This window comes from Orycteropus afer, unplaced genomic scaffold (genome assembly GCF_000298275.1).
Source record: "Orycteropus afer afer isolate SDZICR_OR568_19922 unplaced genomic scaffold, OryAfe1.0 scaffold00405, whole genome shotgun sequence".
In the NCBI taxonomy this organism is placed as follows: Eukaryota; Metazoa; Chordata; class Mammalia; order Tubulidentata; family Orycteropodidae; genus Orycteropus; species Orycteropus afer.
In genome coordinates, this window is record NW_006921992.1 from 1,825,272 (window position 1) to 1,834,899 (window position 9,628).

At 48.6% G+C, this 9,628-nt stretch overlaps 1 protein-coding gene across 1 annotated transcript in view; it reads right to left on the reverse strand.

Moving 5' to 3' along the window:
- Nucleotides 1-8,586, reverse strand: part of ADAMTS10 (ADAM metallopeptidase with thrombospondin type 1 motif 10) — a 23,891-nt gene extending 15,305 nt beyond the window's left edge. The window contains exons 1-4 of the mRNA XM_007953692.2: nt 8,496-8,586; nt 7,915-8,261; nt 6,738-6,894; nt 3,892-4,109 (exon numbers count right to left, since the gene is read on the reverse strand). Of these exons, the coding sequence (XP_007951883.1) occupies nt 3,892-4,109; nt 6,738-6,894; nt 7,915-8,261; nt 8,496-8,586 (813 nt within the window). The remainder of the gene's footprint in view (nt 1-3,891; nt 4,110-6,737; nt 6,895-7,914; nt 8,262-8,495) is intronic.
- Between the last annotated feature and the right edge of the window lie 1,042 nt (nt 8,587-9,628).

Consider the following 9,628-nt stretch of genomic DNA (forward strand, 5'->3'; position numbering starts at 1 on the left):
AGAATGTGGAAATTATTGAACAATATCATTAATATCACCTGCAAGTACAATCTTACTGAAGATAATTCAAAAACGGTTGCAGCAGTATAGTGACAGAGAACTTCCAGAAATGCAAGCTGGATTCAGAAGAGGACGTGGCACGAAGGGTATCATTGCTGATGTCAGGTGGATCTTGGCTGAAAGCAAAGAATACCAGAAAGATATTTACTTATGTTTTATTGACTATGCAAAAGCATTCGATTGTGTGGATCATAACAAATTATGGAAAACACCGAGAAGAACGGGAATTCTTGAACACGTGATTGGACTCATGAAGAACGTGGACACAGATCAGGAGGCTGTCGTTCAAACAGAACAAGGGGATACGTCATGGTTCAAAATCAAGAAGGGAGTATGTCAAGGTTGTATCCTTTCACCGTATTTATTCAACTTGTATGCTGAACAAGTAATCTGAGAAGCTGGACTATATGAAGAACGTGGCATCGGATTGGAGAAAGACTCATTAACAATCTGCAATGATACAACTTTGCTTGCTGAAAGTGAGGATAACTTGAAGCACTTACTGATAAAGATTAAAGACTACAGTCTGCAGTATGGATTACACCTCAAAGCTCTGGCAGCATAGTATCTAAGGCACTTGACTGCTAACTAGAAGGCTGGCAGTTCAAACCTACCATCCACTCCTCGGAAGGAAGGTTGGGCAATCTACTTCTGTAGTGATACTACCTCGGAAACCCAAGGAGGGGTTGCTATGAGTTGGGTCCGACTCGACAGTATATAACAACAATAACATAAAGAAAACAAAAATCTTCACAACTGGTCTAATAAACAGCTTCATCATGGATGGAGAAAAGATTGAAGTTGTCAAGGATTTCATATAACTTGGTTCTACAATAAACTCCAATGGAAGCAGCAGTCAAGACATCAGATGACGTATTGCATCTGGCAAATCTGCTGCAAAGACCTCTTTTAAAGTGATGAAAGGAGCTCTGGTGGCATAGTGGCTAAGACACTTGCCTGCTAACCAGATGGCTGGCAGTTCAAACCCACCAGCCACTCCTCGGAAGGAAGGTTGGGCAATCCTGCTTCCATAGTGATACTGCCTCGGAAACCCAAGGAGGGGTCGCTATGAGTCGGGGCCGACTCGACGGCACATAACAACAACAACAACAACAAAGTGATGAAGAGCAAAGATGTCTCCTTAAAGACTAAGGTGCACCTAACCCAAGCTATGGTATTTTCAATCACCTCTTACACACGTGAGAGCTAGACGATGAATAAGGAAGACCAAAGAGGAACTGATGCTTTTGAGTTGTGGTGCTGGAGAAGAATCCTAAGAATACTATGGTCTGGTAAAAAGACTAACAAATCTGTCCTGTAAGAAGTGAAACTGGAATGCTCCCTGGAAGTGAGAATGGCCAGACTTCGTCTCACTGACTTTGGTTCATGTTGTCAGAAGGAGCCATTCCCTGGAGAAGGATGTCATGCTTGGTAAAGTGGAGGGTCAACAAAGGGGAATGCCCTCAATGAGATGGATTGACACAGTGGCTGCCATGATGGGCTCAGGTATAGCAAGGATTGTGAGGCTGGCATAGGACCATGCAGTGTTTTGTTCTGCTGTGCATAGGGTTACTATGAGTTGGAGATGACTTGACGGTACCTAACAACAATAATTTTTCCGAGCACCAATCATCTGTCAATTTGTCATACTGTGGTAGCTTGCATGTTGCTATGAGGCTGGAAGTTATGCCACTGGTATTTCAAATACCATCAGCATCATCCATGGTGGTGGATAGGTTTCAGCAGAGCTTCCAGACTCAGAAAGACTAGGAAGGACATGGCTAGGATTCAGAAGAATTCAGAAGATTCAGGAAAAAAAAAAAAAAAAAAAAATTGGCCCCTGCAAACCTTTGGCTAGCAGTGAAACACTGTCCTACACAGTAGGAGAAAACGAGCCCCTGAGGTTGGAAGGCACTCAAAGTAGGACTGGGGAAGAGCTGCCTCCTCAAAGTAGACTCAACCTTAATGATGTGGGCAGAGTAAAGCTTTCTGGACCCTTATTAGCTGATGTGGCATGACCCAGAGTGAGAAGAAACAGCTGCAAACTTCCATTAATAATCAGAATGCAGAATGTACAGAATGAATCTGGGAAAACTGGAAGTAGTCAGAAATGAAATGGAACACATGAAGATCAATATCCTAGGCATTAGTGAGTGGAAAGGGACTGGTATTGGCCATTGTGATGGACCAGGGACCACTAGAAGAACAAACAAATCTGTGTTAGAGGAAGTACAGCTGGAACGCTCCTCAGAGGCAAGAACGGCCAGACTTGGTCTCCTGTACTTTTGCCATATTGCCAATCGCTGGAGAAGGATATCATGGTGAATAGAGTAGAGGGTCGGTGAAAACGGGGAAGACCCTCAATGAGATGGACCGACACAGTGGCTGCAACAATGGGCTCAAACACAGCAATGATTGTGAGGATGGGGCAGGACCGGGCAGTACTTCATTTTGCTGTACAAAGCATCACTATGAGTGAGAACTGACTCAATGGGACTTAATAACAATTTTTCAGGAGTAGATCACCAGGCCTTTCCTCCAAGGAAACTTCTGAGTAGACTTAAACCTCTAACTTTTTGGTTAGCAGCCTTAACTGTTTGTACCACCCAGAGACACCACCCTATGAAGTCAATACCATTATAACTGCACAGAGAAAACCGAGGTTCAAAGAGGTCCACAGTGTTGATCAAGGTCTAGTGCAGGAACAGAGTGTCTGTGTGTGGGTCAGGAAGGTCAGCCTGCATGAATTTACAAGTAGGTGCTTGTGTGAGAAAAGGAGCACCAGTGGCACAGGGGTTAAGCACCTGGCTGCTATCTGAAAGGTCCGTGGTTCAAACCTCTCAGCTGTTTGTGAAGATTAACCCAAATGAAACCAAGTCCATTGCTCCAACTTGTAGCAACCACAAAGAGTAGAACAGCCCTAAAGGGTTTCCAACGCTGTAGTCTTTACAGAAGCAGTCAGCCACATCTTTTCCTGTGGAGTGGCTGGTAGGTTTGAACTGCTGACCTTCTGATTGGCAGCTGAATGCTTTAACCACTGTGTCACCAGGGATCCTTTGTAAAGATTACAGCCTTGGAAACCCCATGGGAGCATTTCTACTCTGTCCTATGTTGCTATGAATTGGAATCAATTCAGTAGCAACAGATTTGGTTTTTCTGGTTTGCATTAGAACTGTGTGTAGACAGATGTGTGCGTGTGTGTTGCTAATCTTAACGAGTGCCTGAAAGCTGTGCTTATTTTTATATACAACACTTATATGGCACTTACCACGTGCCAAGCACTGTTCCAAGTGCTTTACCAACTCACGAAATCCTCCATATCCTTATGAACCAGGTATTTTTTCTATTTTGTAGATGGTTAAACCAAGGAATGAAGTACACTGAGTGGCACGTGGCTGCTAACTGAAAGGCTGGATGTTCAAGACCATCCAGGGGTGCCTTGGAAGAAGGGCTTGGTGACTGATCTACTTTCAGAAAATCAGCCATTGAAAGTCCTGTGGTGCACGGTTCTACTCTGACTTCATGGGTTGCCATGAGTTGGAATTACCTTGATGGCAACTGGTCTGGTTTCTTTCTGGTAAACCAAGGAGGAAAGGTGAGGCACCCTGTCCATGGGCACAAAGCTGAAAAGCTGGCGGAGCTGAGATTTGAACCGGGCAGTCTGGCTCCAGTCTCCAAGCTCCCAGCATTGTGCTCCTCTCTCCCCATTCAGTGCCAAGCACAGCCCTCTCCCCCCACCTCCATTCTAGTGCCCTGGCCCCGGTCAGGGACAGGGGGTGGGTGGCACTACTCCCTACTGCCGACCCCGCCCAGGGAGGGGAAGGCACTTACAATGTTCATAATGGCCAGCACGTACTGTTCCACGTCTCGGCGCCCGTGGTAGGCCACCATCATCTTGTCAGCCACCACCAGCGTCTCCACGTAGCGCTCTCGGCTGACCGAGCGCTTCAGGCCTGGCTGGCCTCGCTCTGTCTCATTCCCTTGGGGCCTGGCAGGTGGCGGCTTCAGGGTACGCAGCCACCATGGCCACCCCTTCCACGGTTTCTCGTCTGTGGGACCCAGTATAGTGAGTGAGCCACCATCCTCATACAACCCCTGCCTGTCTGGTTCTCCCTCTCACAAATAGTCAGGATGGACAGTCTCTGGTCATCTTGTCCCAGTTACAACTGTCCACTACCTGCCAGATAGTACATCAGTCCGACTGGCTGCCCACCACTTCGATATCTGGCTGTACAAGTACACAACTACAATCCCACTATCCGTAAGTCTAGTTCTACAACAGTGTGACTGTCCCACTGCTAAACTCTGGTTGAATGACAGCCTCACTCCCCACTGTCTGTTACACAATAGATATGTTTTCCCACGGCCTGAATGCCCAGTGGCTCGGCAATGCCTAACTGTCTGAGTGAACAATTGCATTACTGTCCCACTGCCAAAGCGGTCAGTTCAACAACTGCCCTGTGTACTACGTCAGCATGCTTGGGCAACTCTGGCAATTCCACATTCCGAATGGATTGGTGTGTAACAGTCTGTCTCACTCTTTGAACTGTGTGGTTTTCCACAACTTCCTGGCCTTCCCATAATCCAACTCTCCAGCCAACGGACATCATGACTCTCGGGTTGTATTAACAACCCAGTTTCCCCCTTTCCCACCACCTGATGGTCCCACTGCCCAACTGGTTGTATAGCCACCTAAGCATTACACCATCCAACTTTGTACAACTGACTGTGGTTGCCTGCCACAAGGCCCTGCTCACACACTGTTAGACTCTAACCACCAACTGTGATGATTCATTGTGTGTCAAGTTGGCGAGGCCATGGCGCCCAGTTGTTTGGCAAACACTAGTCCAGTAGGTGTCGTGAAGTAGTTTCACATGATTAGATCAGCTGGCCTTAAGTAAACCAAGTGACCCTCCATAATGTAGGTGGGCCTTAACCAATCAGCTGAAGACCTCAGGAGTTTTCCTGGGTGTGTTCTGCTTCCAGACTACAGACATTCGTGGAACACACTCACTCACTTCTCATTGTTCACCTATGGATTTTGGGATACAGGCTTGAAGGAGTTTTCAGTCTGTCACATGACTTGCCAGCCCCCACAAATTGCGTGAGCCATTTTCTCCAAGTTGGGAAGTTCTGTTGAGTCAATTCTGACTCCAAGCGACCCCCATGTTAGAGCAGAACTGCTCCACAGTTTTCCTGGCTCTCATCTCAATGGAAGCACATTCCTAGGCTTACCTTCCACAGTCCCGCTGGGTGGGCTTGAACGGCCAACCTTTAAGTTGTTATTGTGTGCTGTTAATCCTGATTCCTCTGGTAGCGTAGTGCCTAAGGCACTTGACTGCTAACTAGAAGGCTGGCAGTTCAAACCCACCAGCCACTCCTCGGAAGGAAGATGGGGACTTCCGTAGTGATACTGCCTCGGAAACCCAAGGAGGGGTCACTATGAGTCGGGTCCGACTCGACGGCACATAACAACAATGACCCTATATGACACAGTAGAACTGTGCCATTGGGATTTCTATGCTGAAATCTTTATGGAAGCAGGGCCCCAGTACGTTTCTTCCACAGAGCCACTGGTAGGTTCGAACCACTGACCTTTTGGTTAGCCCTTTACCTTTAGGTTAGTAGACAACACACACATACACACACACTTCATTGGTTGTTTCTCTAGAAAACCCCAAGACAACAACTGACTTAATGTCTACTTCTCTGCTTTTCCACCAAACATCGACCTGTTTTAACTGTACGACTGTTCTGGTTGTACAGCTTTCCTAGTCTCCCATTCCCCAAGTGTCTTATCGTACAACTCTTGCTCCAGTCTAGTTGTAATTCTGACCTTTTGGACAGGGACTCAAGTCTTCTTCGGTCTGGAGTTTTATCCTGTAACTACTCAACGTATCTGATGCAGCCAACCCACTGCTTTAGTGCCTTACTATACAATAATCCTAGAGATGGAATGGTTTTACAACCAGACATCTGTCTGGCTGTAAAGCTGTATGTCTCAGTGCTGGACCATCTGATGACAATGGTGGTTTCATGCTAGGGCTTCCAACCGTGTGATCTTCTAGAACTTTGCCGTCACACTGTACAACTTCCTGCTCTACTAGCAGACAGATGGGACACCTGACTGTACCCCCATCTCCTCAGCAGCTTTCTTCCTGTCATGTCATGACACCCCGTGCTATCCTTTCTTAGAATGCTGTCTTGACACAGCTTTCAGGCCCTGGCTGGAGGCCGCCTGTGCCCTTTCTCGAGAAGCTGATTAATTCCACTCTCTAACCACTCCCCTTATCAGATTCTCATACCCTTGGGCCACTATGTACCCATCCCAATCACCCAAGGACCAGGTACCCAACACCTAGAGACAGCTCCTATGTCCCCTGAACCTGCAGAATTATCCAAAATACTCAATCCTCAGGAAGTCTGTGAAACCCAGCTAACCCCACCCTGCTTGCCATACATAAGCCATCTGCTGCGGTTCCAGCTTGTTGTTACCTTGCCCCCAGGTGCAAACCTTTGTAGCCTCGTGGACTGTTGTGTTCTCCCGAGAATTGCAAGAATAAAAAACTTCTTTCCATGACAATTAATCTCCATCGTTTTAAACACCCAGCTGCCTACCCCTGCCTCAAGGTAAGGCTTTAATACACCTGCTCTGTCCATCCCCAGGACAGGTGTACCTCTCACTCCACAGGCTGTGTCCAGATGTGGGTGGCGCAGGGAGGAGCGCTTGTACACCACGTGGGGGCCACTTTCCTCTGGGCCCCGGGCTCCCTTGGCCCCGCCTTGCAGGGGTTCGATCAGGTACTCTTCCTCATCTGCCACGATCAGGCCATGCTGGGGGGTTGGGGAGTAGGGCAGAGGGTTTGGATCAGTTTTGACTCCCAGGACCCCTGGGTCTCTATGTCTATGATGTCATTCCTTCCATTCTTACTGGGTTTACTTTTCTTTTAACTTCTTGAGATAGACATTCAGCTTGTTAATTTTTCCAGCTTCACCAAGGTTATAAATTCTCCTCAAAGTACCGCTTTAGCTGTCCCCTAAGGGTAAGGATTAGCTCCAAATAATTAAAAAATTTCCATTATGTCCTTTTCTGAAGCATGATATATATATATATTTTTCCATGATGTCTGATTTTTTTTTTTTTAATTGATTTGGGTGAAAATTTACAGAGCAAATTCACTTTCCATGCAGCAGCTCACATACACTTCGTATCATGACATTTACTACAATTTATCCCAATGCAACAGCTCCCCTCCCACTTCCTCCCTATAGGCACCTCTTCCCTGTGTCCTTCCCTCCATGCGCTCCTGCCCCCTGAGCTGCATGAGATATTTCTAAGTGCATTTTCACATCTTATATCCTATATGGGAGCTCTGGTGGCGTAGTGCCTAAGGCATCTGAGTGCTAAGCAGAAGGCTGGAGGTTCAAACCTACCAGCCACTCCTCAGTAGGTGGATTGGGAAATCTACTCCTATAGTGATACCACCTCAGAAACCCCAGGAGGGGTCACTATGAGTTGGATGCGATTCAACGGCAGTGAGTTTGTTGTTTTGATCCTATTATATATGTGATTATTGTTGTAGCTAGCTGATGTCAGTCAGTTTCAATGCGCAGGCACCCCATGTGTGCAGAACAGAACTGTTCTATGGAATTTTCAAGGCTGTGACCTTTTAAGAGCAGATTGGCAGGTCTGTCTTCTGAGGCACCTCTGGGTGGTTTGAACCTCCAACCTTTGGGCTGCTAATCAAATGTTTAACTGTTTGCACCACCAAGGGACTCCTGATATTATATGTAATATGTGTATTTCTTCTAAATGTACAGACCTTTCCCGTTTCCCAGAAACCCTCAGCTCACCAGGCCCCCACAAGTGCTGATAGCCACATGGGAGCTGCCAGGCTGGCCCTGCAGGTGGCCAGCGTAGAGGCAGTGGGATCGGGCAGCCCTCTGCCAGGCCAGGCCTTCCCGTGTCCAGTACTCCACAGAGATGTGCCCTGCCAGCAGGCGGGGGCTGCGGGTCAGGTTCAGCAGGAAGTGGGTGCTGGGTGCAGCCACCTTGTAGAAGAGGCGGGACTCGGCAGTGGACCCCGTGCCCCGGCGATGCCTCCGAGGGGCAAGGGGCGAGAAGGCCAGCAGCTCCCCATTGTGGTCCACGCGGGTGGGGAAGGCGATCTCATAGCTCTCCAGACTGGACAGGAATTCATCTATGGGCAGGGGTGGGAGCAAAGGCCTGACCCATGGCACCTGGCACCTGGCTGCTGGCATAGGTGACACTGGCCCCTGTACCTGAGTCACTGAGTGCAGGACTCTGGCCTGAGTAAACCCAGTGCCTGCCCCCATGACCCTCTCCTGGACCCACTGACCACCCTCCCGCCTCCTACCCCCACATGGCTTCCTCACTCCTTGCTCCCTCCCCGCCACCCCTGGACTACTCCTACCTTGAGATCGGAAGGCGTGTGGCATGACCTGGAACGTGAGGCCCAGCCCCAGGGCGAGGGCCCAGCGGAGGATCTGGCAGGTGGGAGCCATGGTGGCCACGTGTCCACATGTCTCTCCCCAGCCCTGGCTGCCGGCAGCCCCCACAGCGCCGCCTCCCCTGTTCACAGCCTGGGCAACATCCCTGGGCTCCTGGGGTGGGGGAAGCCAGGGTCAGAGGTGAGCCTGGTCCTGCTGCAAAGCACAGCCCATGCCAAGGCCCCTCTCCAGATGACAGCGGGGCCTGCAGCGTCTTGTTCCCAGCCTGAAGATTCCAGAAGGCATTCCCCCCTCCACCAGGTCTGAAGACCTGAAGGCCCCTTCCTTATTAAGTAGTCCCCTGGATTGCCCTCCATCCTCAAAGGACAGGCAGAGACTTTGACACCACGTTGTTGTTATCTGTTGTTGTCAAGGGGATTCCAACTGATGGCAGCCCAAGTGTGCAGACCACAACCATGTTCTATGGGGTTATCCTGGCTGTAACTTTAACCGAGCCCCAGTGGTACAATGGTTAATGACTCTGCTGCTAACCAAAAAGTCAGTGGTTGAAACCATCACTAGCTCTGTGTGAAAAAAGACCTGGCGGCCTGCTCCTATAAAGATTATAGCCAGGAAAACCCTATGGGGCAGTTGTACTCTTTCCGATAGGGTCACTATGAGTTGGAATCCACTTGACAACACATGACAACAACCACATTAATGGAAGCAAATTGCCAGGCCTTTCCCTCTACAGTGCTGGTACGTGGGTTCGAACTGACAACATTTGGGTTGACAGTTGAATGCAAACTGTTTGTACTACCCAGGGCTCTCCTGAGATCTTTGCATCACTTCATTTGCATAATAACCCTGAGAATATGTGTTCATTCTGCTCATTTTATCAGTGAGGAAATGGCTCAGGGATTCACCCAAGATCCCATGGCCAGAAAGTAGCAGAGTACTTTGATCCTTTTTGGGTAACTATTGTCCTGGGATCTGGGGGTTCAGTAGAGTCTGACATGGACACAGTTTCTACCTCCTCAAGGAGCTCAGTGTCCTGGGAGTGACAGAAGGCAGACAAGTAAACAAAGAGACCCAAGAGGCAAGTTTTGGCTATGAC